This window comes from Schistocerca cancellata, chromosome 6 (assembly GCF_023864275.1).
Source record: "Schistocerca cancellata isolate TAMUIC-IGC-003103 chromosome 6, iqSchCanc2.1, whole genome shotgun sequence".
NCBI classification, from domain to species: Eukaryota; Metazoa; Arthropoda; class Insecta; order Orthoptera; family Acrididae; genus Schistocerca; species Schistocerca cancellata.
The window spans coordinates 218,239,250-218,260,273 of NC_064631.1; the positions used below are offsets into that span (position 1 = coordinate 218,239,250).

At 42.4% G+C, this 21,024-nt stretch overlaps 1 protein-coding gene across 2 annotated transcripts in view; it reads right to left on the reverse strand.

Moving 5' to 3' along the window:
- LOC126088568 (follistatin) overlaps nucleotides 1-2,196 on the reverse strand; it is an 800,862-nt gene extending 798,666 nt beyond the window's left edge. For both annotated transcript variants that reach the window (XM_049906757.1, XM_049906756.1), the window contains exon 1: nucleotides 1,952-2,196. In XM_049906757.1, the coding sequence (XP_049762714.1) occupies nucleotides 1,952-2,144 (193 nt within the window). In that variant the 5' untranslated portion in view covers nucleotides 2,145-2,196. The remainder of the gene's footprint in view (nucleotides 1-1,951) is intronic.
- Between the last annotated feature and the right edge of the window lie 18,828 nt (nucleotides 2,197-21,024).

The window sequence follows — 21,024 nt, forward strand, 5'->3', positions numbered from 1 at the left end:
TTAACAATAAACTTATGTTACCCGCATTGAGTTATCTCTGCGTAGTGTCAGCGTTTTATTATATTCCTCTATTAAGAACAACCACATTAAGTGAACTCAAAATTCCCGAAGCCAATAGCTTCATTCCTTTTATAGGAAACAGATTACACGTTTCACAATATCATTTTGTTTTTACCACTGTACACATGTTAAGTTTCCATACGATGAAGAGGATAGTAACGTTAGCAAAATAAATAGTAATTATATGAAGATGTAGATACTCGTATGTTACTCGAACTATCGATAGAAACATAATGTTTTGATTTAAAATTGGAAAAATGCAGAGATACTTTTAAAAAAATTGTTTCATTACTTGGTAATCGTGTATACGAAGAAAGTTCTTGTAAGCAACTAATATCTGTGTTATTTCCTTCATATCTCACGGAGATCGTAAATAATTAGTTACGAATAGAATCACAAATAATGGACCTTCTGGAAGCAAAAGCGTCAAGTTGTTTGCATTAGTTAACAACGTTCTTCAAAAGCTATTACAATCCCAGCTGGAAGTCATTACTTCCAATCTCTATGACAACCACAATTAAGGAAGACACAGTTTCACAAAATATTCACAAAAAATTATCGAGCTATATTGCTGAGTTGGTGATACTGGAAACAGTCAATCGAGAAGCCTAAATGTAATACCGAAATCAATAACCAAGCGCAATGTACATCACTGGACCTATAAGAATGGAAAAAAATCATAAATAGTTTGTATTATCTAGTCGAAAACTGGCACTATGAGACCATAGCTATGGGAGTATACGGGTAGTTTCTTGCTTATATCGAGTCGAAAATAAACAACGGTTATTTATTCTGTTGATAAAGGAAATTCGGTGTAGAAAAATGGATCTTGTACCAAGGAAAAGTAAATCTGAATAAAAACAATCGCTGTTGAAAGCTGTCATTTTTGAGTCTACAGTTGCAAAGGAATATCGGTACCTTCACATAAAAACTATTGCTTTTTCTACATCTTTCAAAAGACCCTGGTGTACGCAGGACAAGATAAAATTGCAGTGGGACACATATAAGAAAACCGCAAAACTCGTCAGTGTTGATTCCTTGTAACTACTATATCTCCCACGCTACCACTAATAATAATATAAATTAGAAGGAACCAAGGGACGGCACAAAAAACAAAAATAACGAAAACAGACACGTTGCTGGTTTTGCATCAGACTCATTCACTACAAGACGCAGTAAACAACACATATCAAATAATAATGTCTGAAGACTGTCTTAGTTTCAATAAGAAGTCATCTATGTACGTAAATTAAGATATAGCGGTTACTGCGAGCCAAAAAGAAATCAAATCTAACAACTAGGTGCGTTCATCTTTACAGCGGATAAAATTGAGCAACGCTTCAACGAGAAATTCTGTCGTATTAGTTCACTTTTGGTCGACGGGAGTCCCACGTTACGGACGGGCACGATTTGGCCGTGAATACAGCACGCGGCGAGGGGCGGCACCTGGCTGCCGATTATCAGAGGCGCAGCACGCGGCTGCTCGCCAGAGCAACAAGTAGGCCCCACGTGCACACGGACAGTCCATCCTCTCTTCCACGAAATTTGAAGGCGGGCGACTGCGGATATAAAAAGCAAGCGGTGTACGAACGCAGTTAAGTGAGAAGACGCGAAGTACGGGGACGAAAGAGGCGGGGAAAATTCAAGAAGCTGGCCGGCAGCGCGAGGGCAGGTCTTTGCTCCTGCGGACGCGGCGAGCACGTGGCAAAGGAAAGCGGCGCGCCACTGGCAGCGGCAGCGGCCGGCTACCGAGGCCGTCAGTCGAATTCGCGCAGAGCGGCGGCGGTGCGGGCCGAGCGCAGCCGGCCACTGAACCCCGCGCAAACCTGTTCGGCGGCGGCGGGCAGAGGCGGCGGCGGCAGCGGCCGCGGCGGCGGAAGGACTCACTCACCTCTGGCTCCCGGCATCAGCATCGTCAGCACCAGCAGCGACAGCAGTATCGGCAGCATAGGCGGCACGGCGGGCGTCGGCAGCATCGCCACGGCTGGCAGGAGCGGCTGCGGTTGCGACTGAGGCGGTGGCGTCCGGCTGCGGCCGGTGTCTGGCGACGACTGGCCACGTGGGCCATGGTGGTGCGTGCACATGGTGGCCGCGCGCGTCCGTCACATGACGGCGCCGGGCGGCGGCGGCGGCGGCGGCGGCGGCGGCGGCTGCTGCTGCTGCGCGGGCTCTTGTGCGGCGGTGGCGGCGGCGGCGGCGGCTCGCGGTGCCGTGGCGTGGCGGCGCTGGCCGCTGGCAGTCGGCTCGCTCCGCGCTCTGCTGCTGGCCGCTCGGCTGGCGCGGCGCGGCGGGAGGCAGGCGGGAGGCGAGGCGGAGCGCGCCGCGGGCCGGGCCGGGCCGCAGCAGGCCGCGGCGAGCCGAGCCGAGCGCAGCGCCGCGCCGCTCCGGACAGCGCCGCGAGCCGGCCCGAGCGCGCCCGACCGCCGCCGGAGGCGCCCGAGCCGCCACGCCGCGCCCCCACCACCGCCACAAAAACAGCGCCCACCGCCGCCGCCGCCGCCGGCTCACTCGGGGGCAGAGCTCCGCCGCGGCGGCTGCTCGTTCGTTAGCTGGTTGTGCTGCGGCCGCTGTCGCCGCTACTTGCGTAGATATGGTACCCCTCGTTTCCTCAGACAAATTATTGTCCACCTTAAAGCAGAATGCTGAGTTTCTTTCGGGGTATAAAACGTTGAAACAATTTACTGGTATACACCTGGGTGCCGTTTTCGACAGCCGCCGATGTTTCGGCAGGTCAACGGCCCGTCATTTTCAGGGGAGAAATGGAAAGAGAAAGGCCGGTGCAAGGAAATTTAAACACTCGGTAGTTGGAGCTACACCGACCAACAACAATAGTACCGCATATGCGAAGAACAGCCGGCCGGAGTGGCCGTGCGGTGTAGTGTAACGACGTAAGTTTTGTATAAATGATTTTCTTTTGACATATGACCATGTGCAGACTTCGTCACCTACGTCAGTTACAAAACACTTCAAGATTATTTAAATTATTTTTAAAGTTGTCTCTGAATGGTTCTTGAACGAAACTGTAATTAACACATTATCATTTGAGTCGTATGCGCAGAATTACGTCACTCAGTCCAATTGGTTTGCTCAAACTTTTTTCAATTCAGATGTCGTTTGTTTCTTCTCAGAAATTATATTAATGCAAGTTATCTGCTTTAATAAATATTAAAACCACATTGAATAAACTTAGACTCAAACTCGCGATGAACTTTGTCAAAAATTAACAATCTTGTCAAATAAATCAGTAATACTTCTTCCTCATACTTCTTCATAAATAAATTCTCGGAACACGTATTTAAACTTTTGTAGTATACACTAGTTTGTTATCTTCATATATACTACATATAGACGTGAACATGAGCCTTGACAAGATAGGACTGAACATTTATAACATGATTAAATTCTCTATGACGTCATTGTTGTAGAAACATTACAAATTCTTATTTTTTCAGTTTTTAGAAGCATGACGCAACAACTCGGTTTCAGGATCTTCTGTTGCTCTTTGGCTGTCGACCCGCGACGTATAGTGGCCAGCAATTTTCTCTCTGGTCCCGGCAGTGAAGATGCTGTCTCCGTTCGTTGCACCGCCCTCTCCGTACATGAAACATAAAAATAAATACAAAACTTTAGATAATTCACAAACATTGCAAATATTACAAAATACATAAACAAAACACTAAATTAAACTTATATTCACCTGCAAACTGGGCTGACACTGGTGGATGGATGACGCTTCAATTTCGCGTCCCACTACAGCGGTTCTACGCGCTACAGTCTGGAGCCGAGCGACCGCTACGGTCGCAGGTTCGAATCCTGCCTCGGGCGTGGATGTGTGTGATGCCCTTAAGTTAGTTAAGTTTAAGTAGTTCTAAGTTCTAGGGGACTGATGACCCCAGAAGTTAAGTCGCATAGTGCTCAGAGCCATTTGAACCATTTTGCAAAGAACACACACATATAAATCGTAAACAATTAGCGCCTCACACAGCCAATGACGAGTAAAGTTACAAACTACCGCTAGTGAATGTTAATTGCCAACGAGTGGGCAAGTGGCTCTAAATCTGTTGTTTGATCAGGGAGAGAACATTCCAAAGTACAATTTAAGTAAAAACCTCCGACTCTATAATAAACTTTCTAACTTAACCCTTTGAAGATCAGTGTGATTTGTGCCTGAAACCACTTTTTTATTACCGGGTGATCAAAAAGTCAGTATAAATTTGGAAACTTAATAAACCACGCAATAATGTAGATAGAATGGTAAAAATTGACACACATGCTTGGAAAGACATGGGGTATTACTGGAACAAAAAAAAACAAAAACAAAAAAGTATTTCTAGACGCGTGAAAGATCTCTTGCGCGAGTCGTTTGGTGATGATCGTGTGCTCAGCCGCCACTTCCGTCATGCTTGGCCTCCCAGGTCCCCAGACCTCAGTCCGTGCGATTATTGGCTTTGTGGTTACCTGAAGTCGCAAGTGTATCGTAATCGACCGACATCTCTGAGGATGCTGAAAGACAACATCCGACGCCAATGCCTCACCATAACTCCGGACATGCTTTACAGTGCTGTTCACAACAATATTCCTCGACTACGGCTATTGATGAGGAATGATGGTGGACATATTGAGCATTTCCTGTAAGGAACATAATCTTTGCTTTGTCTTACTTTGTTATGCTAATTATTGCCATTCTGATCAGATGAATCGCCATCTGTCGGACATTTTTGGAACCTTGGTATTTTTTTTTTAATTCTAATAAAACCTCATGTCATTCCAATCATGTGTGTCAATTTGTATCTCTCTATCTACATTATTCCGTGATTTATTCAGTTTTCAAATTTATACTGACTTTTTGATCACCCAGTATATTATTTTATTCAATTTTTTTGAAGTATCCGTGTCTTTAGCATAAAAAGCTGTTGCGAGACCTAGCGGTACAAAGGGGCAATCCTACCAATGTAGTGCATTGTAGTAATCACTTACAGCGTCAAAGCAACAGTCGGCACGAAGATTGCGCTATACGATTGTATATCGGGTCACCCTCCATTCAGAGGCTGTTGCACGCAGGGACTCTTATATTGACTTGTAAATAATAGATTTTAGCTATCAGTCGTTATTTTGAAATTTTATTGGCTGATCTAGATTTCAGCTAGAAACTAGTATTGAATGAACTGTGTGGATGAAGCCCGACCAACAGGCCTTACATGCATTGATCAAAAATGATAGTGCATTGAGAATGGCTAGTTTCTAGCTGAAATCAAGATCTGCCAATAAAATTTCAAAAGGACGACTGATAGCTGAAATCTATAATTTACAAGGTCATGATATACTTTTTTTCGTAGTGACCATATTGAGAAGACAACTGACAGTGGAAGTAGGCATATCTAAGTTATCGTAACGTGACTTTGAGTTAGCACAACTACTTTTATGACTGGCTACGAAATGAAACCACTGGGTCGTATTAATAAAACCGACAAACAGCAAGGACGGGTGTCTGGCTGGAAATGAAGGAAAAAAGGTCTTACGAATATGTGTCCAGAAATGCATCACTGCCACGGTAGATAGCACTGATGACTGGAATTCTCTGACACATTCCGTGCGTTCAAAAATGGTTCAAATGTCTCTGAGCACTACGGGACTTAACATCGGTGGTCATCAGTCCCCTAGAACTTAGAACTAGTTAAACCTAACTAACCTAAGGACAGCACACAACACCCAGACATCACGAGGCAGAGAAAATCCCTGTCCCCGCCGGGAATCGAACCCGGGAACCCGGACGTGGGAAGCGAGATCGCTACCGCACGACCACGAGATGCGGGCAATAGACAACATTCCATTAGAACTACTGACGATCTTGGGACAGTCAGTCCTGACAAAACTCTACCATCTGGTCAGCAAGATGTACGAGACAGGCGAAATACCCTCAGACTTCAAGAAGAATATAATAATTCCAATCCCAAAGAAAGCAGATGTTGACAGATGTGAAAATTACCGAACTATCAGTTTAATATGCCACAGCTGCAAAATACTAACGCGAATTATTTACAGACGAATGGAAAAACCGGTAGAAGCCGAACTCTGGGAAGATCAGTTTGGATTCCGTAGAAATGTTGGAACAAGTGAGGCAAAACTGACCCTACGACTTATCTTAGAAGCTAGATTAAGGAAGGGCAAACCTAGGTTTCTAGCATTTGTAGACTTAGAGAAAGCTTTTGACAATGTTGACTGGAATACTCTCTTTCAAATTCTGAAGGTGGCAGGGGTAAAATACAGGGAGCGAAAGGCTTTTTAGAATTTGTACAGAAACCAGATGGCAGTTATAAGAGTCGAGCGGTATGAAAGGGAAGCAGAGGTTGAGAAGGGAGTGAGACAGGGTTGTAGCCTCTCCCCGATATTATTCAATCTGTATATTGAGCAAGCAGTAAAGGAAACAAAAGAAAAATTCGGAGTAGATATTAAAATGCAGGGAGAAGAAATAAAGACTTTGAGGTTCACCGATGACATTGTAATTCTGTCAGAGACAGCAAAGGACTTGGAAGAGCAGTTGAACGGAATGGCCAGTGTCTTGAAAGGAGGATATAAGACGAAAAGCAACAAAGGTAAAACGAGGATAATGGAATGTAGTCGAATTAAGTCGGGTGATGCTGAGGAAATTAGATTAGGAAATGAGACACTTAAAGTAGTAAAGGGGTTTTGCTATTTGGGGAGCAAAATAACTAATGATGGTCGAAGTAGAGAGGATATAAAATGCAGACTGGCAATGGCAAGGAAAGCATTTCTGAAGAAGAGACATTTGTTAACATTGAGTATAGATTTAAATGTCAGGAAGTCTATTCTGAAAGTATTTGTATGGAGTGTAGCCATGTATGGAAGTGGAACATGGACAATAAATAGATTAGACAAGTAGAGAATCGAAGCTTTCGAAATGTGATGCTACAGAAGAATGTTGAAGATTAGGTGGGTAGATCATATAACTAATGAGGAGGTATTGAATAGGATTGGGGAGAAGAGAAGTTTGTGGCACAAATTGACTAGAAGAAGGGATCGGTCGGTAGGACATGTCCTGAGGCATCAAGGGATCACAAATTTAGCGTTGGAGGGCAGCGTGGAGGGTAAAAATCGTAGAGGGAGAGCAAGAGATGAATACACTAAGCAGATTCAGAACGATGTAGGTTGCAGTAGGTACTGGGAGATGAAGGAGCTTGCACAGGATAGATTAGCATAGAGAGGTGCATCAAACCAGTCTCAGGACTGAAGACCACAACAACAACAAATGTCACCGGATAGACCGTAAGCGCGCACTTTTTGGAGCAAGCGACAGCGCGGAACTGAGTCGAACGCCTTTCGTCAATGTGCAATAGCCACTCATAGACGATAGGTGGCAGCACTAGGAGTGGATGGTATACAAAGCTTGTCGGGTTGGGGGGGGGGGGGACGCAGTAAACAGTGCAGTCGTTTCCCGGCTGGAAGTTGAGGTACTGTCGGAAGTAAAGCTGTGAGGGAGGATTTTGAGTCGTGCTTGGGTAGCTCAGTCGGTAGAGCACTTTCCCTCGAAATACAAAGATCCCGACTTCGAGTCTCGTTCCAGCACACAGTTTTAATCTGTGAGGAAGTTTCATTGCAGTGACCCGCCATGTTAGCCGAGAGCGCTCTTGCGCTGCTTCCTGGACTCGGGTAGGCGCGCCGCCCCGGGTCGTATCCGCCGGGTGGATTAACGACGTGGGCCGGTGTGTCGGCCGATCTGGATGTGTTTTTTAGGCGGTTTTCCACATCCCGCTAGGTGAATGCCGGTCTGGTCTCCACATCCCGCCTCAGTAACACGACACGCAGACATTTGTAACACTGCTGCACTATTTCATGGTTTACACCACACGCAGACAGCTGCCGTACACTGATTCTGTCCTGGGGGGGGGGGGGGGGTGGCGGCAGGAAGGGCATCTGACCACCCCTTTAAATTAACCTTACCAAATTCGTTGTAACCTCGCCGACCCTGCGCAAGTGAAAGAAAGAAGTTCCATTGCAGTCTTTGTCAAATGGCTGAAATGGAGTGATTTCAAAAAATGGTTCAGATGGCTCTGAGCACTATGGGACTTAACATCCATCCCCTAGAACTTAGAACTACTTCAATCTAACTAACCTAAGGACATCACACACATCCATGCCCGAGGCAGGATTTGAACCTGCGACCGTAGCAGTCGCGCGGTTCTGGACTGAAGCGCCTAGAACCGCTCGGCTACCGCGGCCGGCATCGTCAGAAGGGTCCAGGTCGGAGGAAGGAGGGTTGTGGCCTGTGGAATGCTTTCGTGGCATTCCCTGGGTGATGTCGCTATTCTGGAAGGCACAGTGAATCAACACAACTATCCATGTATCCTTGGGCACAATATCCACTCCTACATCCAATTTGTTTTTCCTCTGCACGGTGGCATCTACTAGCAGAAAAGGGCAACGTGCTACACAGCTCGCAATGTAGGTGCATGGTTCGAAGGGCACCAGGATTAGTTTACCATACTCCTTTGGCCACCAAACTCCCCGGATTTAAATCCAATCGAGAGTTCGCGGGAACACGTCGATCGGGCTATTCGCGCAATGGATCCTCAACCGGGAAACCTAGGGCAGCTGGGCACGGTGCTGGAGGCAGCTCGGCCCCACATTCCTGTCGGTACCCCCAGAACCTCACTGGCTCTCTCCCTGCATGTCTTGCAGCGGTCCAGGATGCAAACGGTGATTATTCAGGCTTGTGACAGGTAGTCACATAATGTGACCACCTGTGACTTGGCAGTTTAGTTCACCAGAGACGGAGCTCTACTTTTGATAGGAAAATGATGAAAATGGAAACTGATACTATAGTTTTCAAAGGGATCATCCCTGTATTTGCCTTAAACGGTGCAAAGGAACCTAAGGAAATCTTGCTCCTGGGCGAGTATTTGAAACAAAAGTACCTTCCGTTTTAACCCAGTGTGGAGTATTCTGAAGTTACGTAATGGTCCGTCAAAGGGACACACTGTATGTGCGGTGAACTTACCACTTTATTGCAATAAAGCAGAACTACGCCGGCCGGAGTGGCCGTGCGGTTCTAGGCGCAAAAGTCTGGAACCGAGCGACCGCTACGGTCGCAGGTTCGAATCCTGCCTCGGGCATGGATGTGTGCGATGTCCTTAGGTTTGTTAGGTTTAATTAGTTCTAAGTTCTAGGCGACTGATGACCTCAGAAGTTAAGTCGCATAGTGCTCAGAGCCATTTGAACCAAAACTACATCTGACAATCGACCTTTCGTTTTTAATACAGTGTACAATACCGTACACTACATTTCGAATGTATTTTATGTTTACTTTTCTTGTATGAAGAATGTAGTATGGTGCATTATCAAACGAAATTAAAATCACTGCCACAGTATGTTATTGAAAGAGTTATTTTCACTGTAATTTCCTCTGCATATCGAGACTGACAAAGGTTGCCGTGTGCTGTTGTGAGCTGCTTCTCTTACAGGTAGTAGCATTACAGTGAACTCATAAATTCGAGAACTAGAAATTTTTGCCCTAAACAGTATTATAGAATCTAGAAAACTAAAATAAGCATAGGTAACATCTACTCTGAGAATATTTCTATTTCCCAGTAGGTCAGAATATTGTATAGATACCTGTCGTATACAAACATCTAATAAAATGGCTCTGAGCACTATGGGACTCAACATCTTAGGTCATAAGTCCCCTAGAACTTAGAACTACTTAAACCTAACTAACCTAAGGACGCCACACAAACCCATGCCCGAGGCAGGATTCGAACCTCCGACCGTAGCAGTCACAAACATCTAATACGCAAAATCGTTAAACAGATATACTCCAGATACACTCAAGGAGATTCATCCGATTTCACAAGACTATATCCTCTACATGAATGAGGGGAGAAACAGTGAGTAAATTTTAACTTACGCATCGGGTCACAAAAATTTTATTTTCAAAAGGACCAACTTATTTTTGCTGGGATATATCTTTTACATGCTTCCACATACAACCTGGAAGTATGTTTTACATTTACGTTCAAGATAAAAGGTTCTTTCTAGCTTCCACAAATGTTCCATGTCCCGTTCCCCAGACCACGACAAACATATAGATGATACCTAAACGCCGGTAGGGGTGGCCGAGCGGTTCTAGGCGCTACAGTCTGGAACCGCGCGACCGCTACGGTCGCAGGTTCGAATCCTGCCTTGGGCATGGATGTGTGTGATGTCCTTAGGTTAGTTAGGTTTAAGTAGTTCAAAGTTCTAGGGAACTGATGACCTCAGAATTTAAGTCTCATAGTGCTCAGAGCCATTTGAACTATTTGATACCTAAAATTTAACTGTTTACTTATTAAGCCGTTTGTAGCTATTGTACAATATTTGATTGTTGTCAGTGCGCATACATGACTTTTCAAATATGTATTGACTTAAATTTATTTATTTATTTATATTTATTTATTTATTTATTTATTTATTTTTTTTGTCATCAGTCTACTGACTCGTTTGATGCGGCCCGCCACGAATTCCTTTCCTGTGCTAACCTCTTCATCTCAGAGTAGCACTTGCAACCTACGTCCTCAATTATTTGAATTATTTGCTTGACGTATTCCAATCTCTGTCTTCCTCTACAGTTTTTGCCCTCTACAGCTCCCTCTAGTACCATGGAAGTCATTCCCCCATGTCTTAGCAGATGTCCTATCATCCTGTCCCTTCTCCTTATCAGTATTTTCCACATATTCCTTTCCTCTCCGATTCTGCGTAGAACCTCCTCATTCCTTACCTTATCAGTCCACCTAATTTTCAACATTCGTCTATAGCACCACATCTCAAATGCTTCGATTCTCTTCTGTTCCGGTTTTCCCACAGTCCATGTTTCACTGCCATACAATGCTGTACTCCAGACGTACATCCTCAGAAATTTCTTCCTCAAATTAAGGCCAGTATTTGATATTAGTAGACTTCTCTTGGCCAGAAATGCCTTTTTTGCCATAGCGAGTCTGCTTTTGATGTCCTCCTTGCTCCGTCCGTCATTGGTTATTTTACTGCCTAGGTAGCAGAATTCCTTAATTTAATTGACTTCGTGACCATCAATCCTGATAAGTTTCTCGCTGTTCTCATTTCTACTACTTCTCATTACCTTCGTCTTTCTCCGATTTACTCTCAAACCATACTGTGTACTCATTAGACTGTTCATTCCGTTCAGCAGATCAATTAATTCTTCTTCACTTTCACTCAGGATAGCAATGTCATCAGCGAATCGTATCATTGATATTCTTTCACCTTGTATTTTAATTCCACTCCTGAACCTTTCTTTTATTTCCATCATTGTTTCCTCGATGTACAGACTGAAGAGTCGGGGCGAAAGGCTACAGCATTGTGTTATACCCTTCTTAATACGAGCACTTCGTTCTTGATCGTCCACTCTTATTATTCCCTCTTGGTTGTTGTACATATTGTATATGACCCGTCTCTCCCTATAGCTTACCCCTACTGTTTTTAAAATCTCGAACAGCTTGCACCATTTTATATTGTCGAACGCTTTTTCCAGTTCGACAAATCCTATGAAAGTGTCTTGATTTTTCTTTAGCCTTGCTTCCATTATTAGCCGTAACGTCAGAATTGCCTCTCTCGTCCCTTTACTTTTCCTAAAGCCAAACTGATCGTCACCTAGCGCATTCTCAATTTTCTTTTCCATTCTTCTGTATATTATTGTTGAAAGCAGCTTCGATGCATGAGCTGTTAAGCTGATTGTGCGATAATTCTCGCACTTGTCAGCTCTTGCCGTCTTCGGAATTGTGTGGATGATGCTTTTCCGAAAGTCAGATGGTATATCGCCAGACTCATATATTCTACACACCAACGTGAATAGTCGTTTTGTTGCCACTTCCCCCAATGACTTTAGAAATTCTGATGGAATATTATCTATCCCTTCTGCCTTATTTGACCGTAAGTCCTCCAAAGCTCTTTTAAATTCATATTCTAATACTGGATCCCCTATCTCTTCTAAATCGACTCCTGTTTCTTCTTCTATCACATCAGACAAATCTTCACCCTCATAGAGACTTTCAATGTATTCTTTCCACCTATCTGCTCTCTCCTCTGCATTTAACAGTGGAATTCCCGTTGCACTCTTAATGTTACCAACGTTGCTTTTAATGTTACCAAAGGTTGTTTTGACTTTCCTGTATGCTGAGTCTGTCCTTCCGACAATCATATCTTTTTTGATGTCTTCACATTTTTCCTGCAGCCATTTCGTCTTAGCTTCCCTGCACTTCCTATTTATTTCATTCCTCAGCGACTTGTATCTCTGTATTCCTGATTTTCCCGGAACATGTTTGTACTTCCTCCTTTCATCAATCAACTGAAGTATTTCTTCTGTTATCCTGGTTTCTTCGCAGCTACCTTCTTTGTACCTATGTTTTCCTTCCCAACTTCTGTGATGGCCCTTTTTAGAGATGTCCATTCCTCTGCAACTGTACTGCCTACAGCGCTGTTCCTTATTGCTGTATCTATAGCGTTAGAGAACTTCAAACGTATCTCGTCATTCCTTAGTACTTCCGTATCCCACTTCTTTGCGTATTGATTCTTCCTGACTAATGTTTTGAACTTCAGCCTACTCTTCATCACTACTATATTGTGATCTGAGTCTATATCTGCTCCTGGGTACGCCTAACAACCCAGTATCTGATTTCGGAATCTCTATCTGACCATGATGTAATCTAATTGAAATCTTCCCGTATCTCTCGGCCTTTTCCAAGTATACCTCCTCCTCTTGTGATTCTTGAACAGGGTATTCGCTACTACTAGCTGAAACTTGTTACAGAACTCAATTAGTCTTTCTCCTCTTTCATTCCTTGTCCTAAGCCCATATTCTCCAGTAACCTTTTCTTCTACTCCTTCCCCTACAACTGCATTCCAGTTGCCCATGACTATTAGATTTTCGTCCCAGTTTACATACTGCATTACCCTTTCAATATCCTCATACACTTTCTCTACCTGTTCATCTTCAGCTTGCGACGTCGGCATGATACCTGAACTATCGTTGTCGGTGTTGGTCTGCTGTCGATTCTGATTAGAACAACCCGATCACTGAACTGTTCACAGTAACACACCCTCTGCCCTACCTTCCTATTCATAACGAATCCTACACCTGTTATACTATTTTCTGCTGCTGTTGATATTACCCGAGACTCATCTGACCAGAAATCCTTGTCTTCCTTCCACTTCACTTCACTGACCCCTACTATATCTAGATTGAGCCTTTGCATTTCCCTTTTCAGATTTTCTAGTTTCCCTACCACGTTCAAGCTTCTGACATTCCACGCCCTGACTCGTAGAACGTTATCCTTTCGTAGATTATTCAATCTTTTTCTCATGGTAACCTCCCCCTTGGCAGTCCCCTCCCGGAGATCCGAATGGGGGACTATTCCGGAATCTTTTACCAATGGAGAGATCATCATGACACTTCTTCAATTACAGGCCACATGTCCTGTGGATACACGTTACGTGTCTTTAATGCAGTGGTTTCCATTACCTTCTGCATCCTCATGTCGTTGATCATTGCTGATTCTTCCGCCTTTAGGGGCAATTTCCCACCCGTAGGACAAGAGAGTGCCCTGAACCTCTATCCGCTCCTCCGCGCTCTTTGACAAGGCCGTTGGCAGAATGAGGCTGACTTCTTATGCCGGAAGTCCTCGGCCGCCAATGCTGATTATTTATCAAAATTTAGGCAGTGTCGGGGATCGAACCCGTGACCGAAGACGTTTTGATTATTTTTTTTTTTTTTGTCATCTCATTTTGTTCGTTATTGTTCGTTTCAATTGTTCGTGGCTGACGTCACCTGTCGCCCATTGAAGTTCGTTATTGATCCCTTCACTCAGTTTTTTTTATTACAGAGGGCAGCTAACCCTCTGACCGAACTGACCGCTGAGCTACCGTGGCGGCATTATGAATCAAAGACGCAACCCCTAGACCACGGGTGCGGTACCAATGCTTTATAAGAACATGTAAAAAGACGTAAGTAATCCATACGACATCAGTTTCATACGTTTTTAGTAAGATGCTGACTTATGGTATAACAATAGTGCTTTCGCGCGTATACTTAAGAGCTCTTCTGAAGGAATACGTATTATTTACCTTCTGAGAAATGTTACATCTCTGCCCGCTGTATTCTAGTTTCTAAGTGAGAACGAAACCATTTATTAACTACTCTCCTTAATCCTAGTCTCTAACTTATACAACAGACTATGGTAGGCAAGTGTATCAGAGGCCTTTTACAGGTCTAATAATAGTCCTGACACATGGATATCCTGATCTGCCGCTTCGAAAACGACTTTTGTGAATCGTGCTGTTTCGGTTTCTATCCTTCTGCCAGGTCTGAAACCAAACTGCTCTTAGCAAAGGACTTAGATAGCTCATAAGACTGTTTTTCATTATCGGTTCTCTTTCTTTTTAAAGTGATGACAATAGGGCAATTCACTTATACTGTAGTGGTAAAATTTTTGCATGCTTCAGATGGCTAGGTAAGTAACAAGTTGCGAAAGATTCGTTTATGGTTTGAGTTAGTGGGTCATTGATGCTATTTCTAAATTCTTCCAAAACACACACACACACACACAGCTATATATATATATATATATATATATATATATATATGAAGAAATTGATATTCCGACATTAGCTGCAATCAGACATTGAAATAAATGCGACAAGCGGACGGGAACTCGAAGCCGTATTCTCACTTCAGGTAAGTGGTCTCTTTAACGGCTTCGGTTATCCGAGCACACTTCACGTCTAACCCAAATTCCCAACTTGTCACTCACTACATACATACTGTCCCCTATGCGTTACTCTCATTGCTCGCAGCCTCACGCTGATTCTCGTAAGGGGTCGGACGAAGAGTACCAGTCGGCACTTTCACTTGTCACCATTGATTTATTTCAATGCTTGATTGCGGCTAATGTCGGAATTTCAATTTCTCCATATAAATGCTGCAGGATCAAAACCAGAATGTATCTGTTCTTTTGGACATGTCCGAAAGAGCAGACACCACGCATATAAATATACGCGACTTGATGGCAGTTAATGATAATTCATTGCAGATGCACTGTTCGTCCGACCACTTGTGGGAATCAGCGTGAGGCTGCGAGCAATGAGCGTACTGGACAGGGGGCGGTAGGTACGTAGTGTGCGACAAGTTTGGAATTTGGGTTGGGCGTGAAGCGTATTTGCATAGTCGAAATGGTTAAGGCGACTGCTAGCGTAAAGCGGGAAATCCAGGTTGGCTTTCCAGTGCAGCACAATTTTGCACCTGTTGCCACTGAATTTCTTTCTAAGCCCGATGGTGGCTATCTCGGAATTTTAATTTCGTCATTTTTAATCCTGTTTCTATTTCCTCCTTGCTCAGGACGACTGGTGTTTTCTGGTTCTCGGAACTTGTTAGAGCTGGCCAAAGGAAGATGTGTATTTGAGTTAAGGCTACATTGCGATGGTCATTCTCATGCTTCCGTCATTGAGGATTACGGTAAGACCAACCCATGCCTGAACTGCTTGGCGTAATATTTTGTTCGCAATGCTTTCTAGACTATAGATTTAGCTCCAGTTGTGTTCAGGTTTAACTGCTGTTGTTCAAAGAGACAGATCTTCTTCCATGGTCGTTGCACACTGTCATTATTTCCCCTGTGCAACCATGTGATTCGCGTATTGGATTTGTTACACTCTTGCTGATTTAATATTGCTTAAGTATTCTGCTGTGTTTGGAGTTGAATTTTGTTCTGATTTTCATATATCGCGGACTTGTATACTACATAGCCCATCATGGATCAAGTGTGAATTCATTGTGTGTCATAGGTCATTTATTTGGTTATTAGTACTTAGAAATTTCACGAAAGCATCTTGGATTTATTTTCCTCTCCCAGTCTTTTATAAAATAAACTCAATATGTGGACGGTACATGTGCTCTTTCATTTATTATTGCTATAGTGCTTCATCTGGGCACCAACTTTACAGTGAATTCTACCTTCAACAGAATTATAATTCAAAATGAGAGCAACAACTATCACTACAAATATTCCTTACAACTTTTAATGTTAATCAGCATTGTTGAGACTGAGAGACTACTCCATATTAAGTTCGAAGTGACTGTTATGTTTCAAGTTTATGTGATTAGGCTTATATTTGAGCTTGTACAGCCATACTGCATATGATCTGCATTCAAGAGAGGTCCCATCAACACTTTAGTCATGCTAAGTCAGTACAAGATATAATCACGACCTGAAAGACATTCAAATATTCGTTCATACCCCCATTTCTTTCCCGTTGCGGAATGAAAGCATATCCTACCTTTCAGTATTTCCATCAAATCCTGGTCAGACAAGTTTAGTAATTGTTTTAGGGTGAATGTTTCGTAAAAAAAGGGGAATATCTGCAGGGTGCTTTCCTGAAGTCACATATTTCAGATATTCATTTCGGCTCTCAACACAGAGAGAAGAGTCTTTCAATAAACACACATACAAGCTGGGATTACATCTCAACCTGTTAAATTGTTGCTCTTTAACTGCTTACGGCGACATTCCGTACTTCATTTCCCCCTCGCAGTGCGGAACAATACCACTTAAATTGCTGTGTACTTCTCTGTTGGCACATTACAATGTTTTTGAAAAACTTCCCTATAATTTTTTTGCAATGCTTCTGAACTAGATATTTACGAATAGTGTAGCAGAACTAATTACGCTAAGAAAATTGTTATTCCAGCACATCTTGTTGACAGCATTCCATGAATTTTAGTGTTTGCACATTCAGGTGACAGCATTTCAGGAACTACAATTTTGGCGATGAGGCAGTTGTACTTGGCATATTTAAGATTAGCGTACTGCTTCCAGCCAATAGGGGTGATTGAAGTTCTGCGCTCTGTAGTGAGAGGATCTTTATGTGGGTATTTCTTATGATTAATATTAACAAATTAATTTTAATATTATGCCAATTTCCTGAATGAGTTTCATTATTCGAGGTCTCCATGCTCTAGTGAGAAGACTATCAGCAGCAAAGTTACAAAATAGCTGCAGGTATTACCGTAATTTATTACGTAAGACATTTTGACATTACAGAGTTTGTGTAAACTAATGACATCATAGCATATTTTGCAAAGTGATGGTAGATACTGATGCAAAATACTTTGACATTGTGCCATGTATAAATTAATGACACCATGGCATATTCTGCAAAATACTAGGACATTACAGTGCGTGTGTATAATTTAATAAAATAATGCTAAATTATGCAGAATGATGGAAAAAATGTTACTCCGTTCACTCCTCTAGGCAAGTTGTGTGTATATGTGTTCGGCAGAGTGTTGTCGTACCTAAAAATGATAGGCAATATTTCCATAATTAATGGTCCAAAATGACTCTAGAATCTCAGTTAACACAATTAGCAGCAAAGTATTGGACATTTTCTGTAATTTTATACAAATGCCAACGCTAAGTACGAGACTGAAGCCTCTGCTACGAGGAATTCTTGCACTGCCTCCTCTCAAAGTTGTGTGCACATTTACATTAAATATACTATGCATTTGCAGTCGCGACAGACAGACTGGGACGTTGGTGTCCATATGTGGCCTATTTGTTTGGTGTAATATGTCACACATGTCAATTAGGCAGCGGCAAGCTTGAACACGCATTTTTGCAAGCCTCAGCCTGTCCTGAGAAAAGCATAAGTGCATTTCTGCCTCGTCGGTGATGTATGGGAGACTGCGAAAGTATTCATTCGTTAAGTACTTTTGCAAGGGCCAACTTGTCAGGACTTGTCTAGATGGTGTCATGTGACATTACAGACGGACATTAATATGACATTCATCTGCAGATTGAATCGGATGTTGTGTGTAAGCACTCTCTTGCAAAATAAAAAAAAAAAGAGTAAGGAGACCTGTAAGTGCAGTTAACAAACCACAGCACGACATTCAGACAATTGCATTACTGCTACACACTAAATCTACGCCACTACTACATTAGTTTGTGTCTGTGTGTGTGTGTGTGTGTGTGTGTGAGAGAGAGAGAGAGAGAGAGAGAGAGAGAGAGAGAGAGAGAGAGAGAGAGAGAGAGAAGAATGGCGTATTCTGTAAAACGGAGAAAAACTTTTCGAGTAAGGAGGAACACTCGAACATTTAGATGTTTTGGATTTCAAATTCTATAAACTGGTGGAAAATGTTAGTCCACCCACTCCTCTAACCAAATTGTGTGTGACTGGGGGCTATCTTACTTAAAAGTGGTTCCCAATATTATTATAATTAATGGTTCAAAATGGTCAAATTCAAATTTCGTATCTTAATTGAAACAATTAACAACAAAGCATCAGGCATTTTCTGTAAGCACTACACAAATATACGCTCTACGTACGAGGGCGTACAGCAAATAAACAATTGCAATGAGCAAACAAGTCCCTAGTTTTATTTTCTGTGTCTACCACCTTGGTAAAATTAGGCTGGAGGAAACACCCAAGTAGTAACCTTCAAACGTGGGCAGGGGTGGTAAATTTAGGCAAGAGAAAACACAGAAGCAGTAACCTCCAAACGTGGGCAGGATTAGTGCAAAGCACCTGACACGAAATTTTTTCCCACGGACTGTCCTTGGACCAGCTGCAGTTCGCTCTGTGCCTTCCATTCAGGCACGTAGTACTCGTCCGCGACCACCAAGAGCCGCGGAACGTAATCCTTGTACGTAAACAGCACCTTCAGCTCGGCGTCTGCCGTGACAATATGACCACGTCATAGTGTGTGTGTTTTAAATATAGTAGAAGTCATCCATTGCCCATCGCTGTTTTACATTTTTTAGACTGATATGCACCGAAATGCACACGTTTCATTCTAAAATATATGTAAATAAATACAATGTTGTAATGCGAGATGTCGGGAAACGTTAGACCTGTAGGAGAACTATGTGTGTCAGTGTAATAGCCTCCAATCAGGCTGATTAGAGTCCAACTACGGATGGCAAAGCTTCGTACTATACTCTAAAGCTATATGATTTGTATAAGAGGTGGCATTCACGATAGTAATGTTCGAGGAATTGACTTTCTCATATTGTAAAAGAACGTTGCTCAATTACGCTATTTTGTATTATAAACTAACGTAACAATGATGCCATCCATTTGTACTTTGGCATATGTTAATAATATAGAATACAGTCCAACTACAGCTGGTAAAGCTTCATATATGTACTCTAAATCTGTAAGGTTTGTGTAACAGATTACAACAATAATAACAGTCTTGTAGAAATTGACTTTATACAGAAAATAGCGTAATTAAGCTATGTGTGTTTACAATAGGATAAAATTAGTTCCCGAAACATCGTTATTATGATTCCTGTCTTTATATAAATCGTATAGCTTTAGAGTACGTGCACGAAGGTTTGCCAGCCGTAGTAGGACTGCGTTCTGTGCTATTAATATATATGAACGTACAAAAGGATATCATCATTGTTAGGTTGTCACGGAGCAATACTTTTGTAAGAATCATCAGGCATACAGCAGTATTTATGATATTTGAAGTCGCAATATATGTGTGTGTTTTAGTGTATGTTAGCTTCGGTACCTACCAATTTCTCAATTTTACAACCTTTCCTGCTGATTTTTACTGCCAAATTACCAAAATTCGCATTTCGTGTCCTACTAATTTGGCAGTTTTATAGCCGTTCACGCTAATTTTACGGCCAATTTGGCCTATTTCCGGTTTATATTGTCCTACCAATTTGTCAATTTACAGCCAATACTACCAATTTCCTATCAGTTTGCCAATTTTGGACCCATTTTACCAATTTCCAGTTTTTCCGCCTGTCGACTAACATTTTCCGCCATTTTGTAGAATTTTAAATGCAAAAAAAATCTCATAACCATAGGAATAGGTTTAGAGACGATGTCATGCTTTGTAATAAACGTGTGAGAGTCTTCCATCTTACTGGAGAAATGTGATAGAAATTTTACGCCATTTTGCAGAAAATTCCATGGTGTCTTTAATTTATGCACACTATAATGTCAAAATATTTCACATTAATATATCCCGGCATGTCATTAATTTGTATAGACACTGAAATCTCAAAGTATAATAAATCGCAAGAATAGAAATGACGTTTATTGAGTTGTGTGTGTTTACAATGGGATACAGTCAATTTCTCGATTATTATTATTATTATTTCCTTCTGTTACATAAATCTTATAGCTTTAGAGAACATACACGGAACTTTGTCGACTGTAGTTCGACTGTATTCTGTGTTATTAGCGTACGGAAAAGTACAATCGAATGTCGTCGTTGTTTGGTAGTCATGGAGTGATATTTTTGTGAGAATCAGTAGGCATAAAACTGTATTTAAGATTCCTACAATCAGCAATCCATACGTGTATTTTACGGTATATAAAGGCTGGATTTTGTACTTAACGATCTAACAATTTGTGGATTTGGTGGCCGGCCGGAGTGGCCGAGTGGTTCTAGGCGCTACAGTCTGGAACCACGCGACCGCTACGGTCGCAGGTTCGAATCCTGCCTCGGGCATGGATGTGTGTGGTGTCCTTAGGTTAGTTAGGTTTAAGTAGTTCTAAGTTCTAGGGGAATGATGACCTCAGCAGTTAAATCCCATTTCAACCATTTGTGGACTTGGTGTTCTACCAATTTGCCACGTTTGCAATCTTTCCTGCCAATTTTTAGGGCCAGTTTGCCATTTTTGGATTTGGTGTACTATCAATTTTTCGATTTACGATCTTTTCCGTCCATTTTTACAGCCAATGTCTACCAATTTGTTAATTTTATAGTCTATACTACAAATTTTCTACTCGTCTGACAATTTTACAGCTCATCCTCCGACGCTACTGGACTATTATTTTCCTCGGTTTTATAGAATAGGAAAAGAAAAAAGTCTAATTACCAAATTTGGAAGCAACGTCATGCTTTGTAATGAATATGTTGGAGTCTTCCATCTTACTGGACAA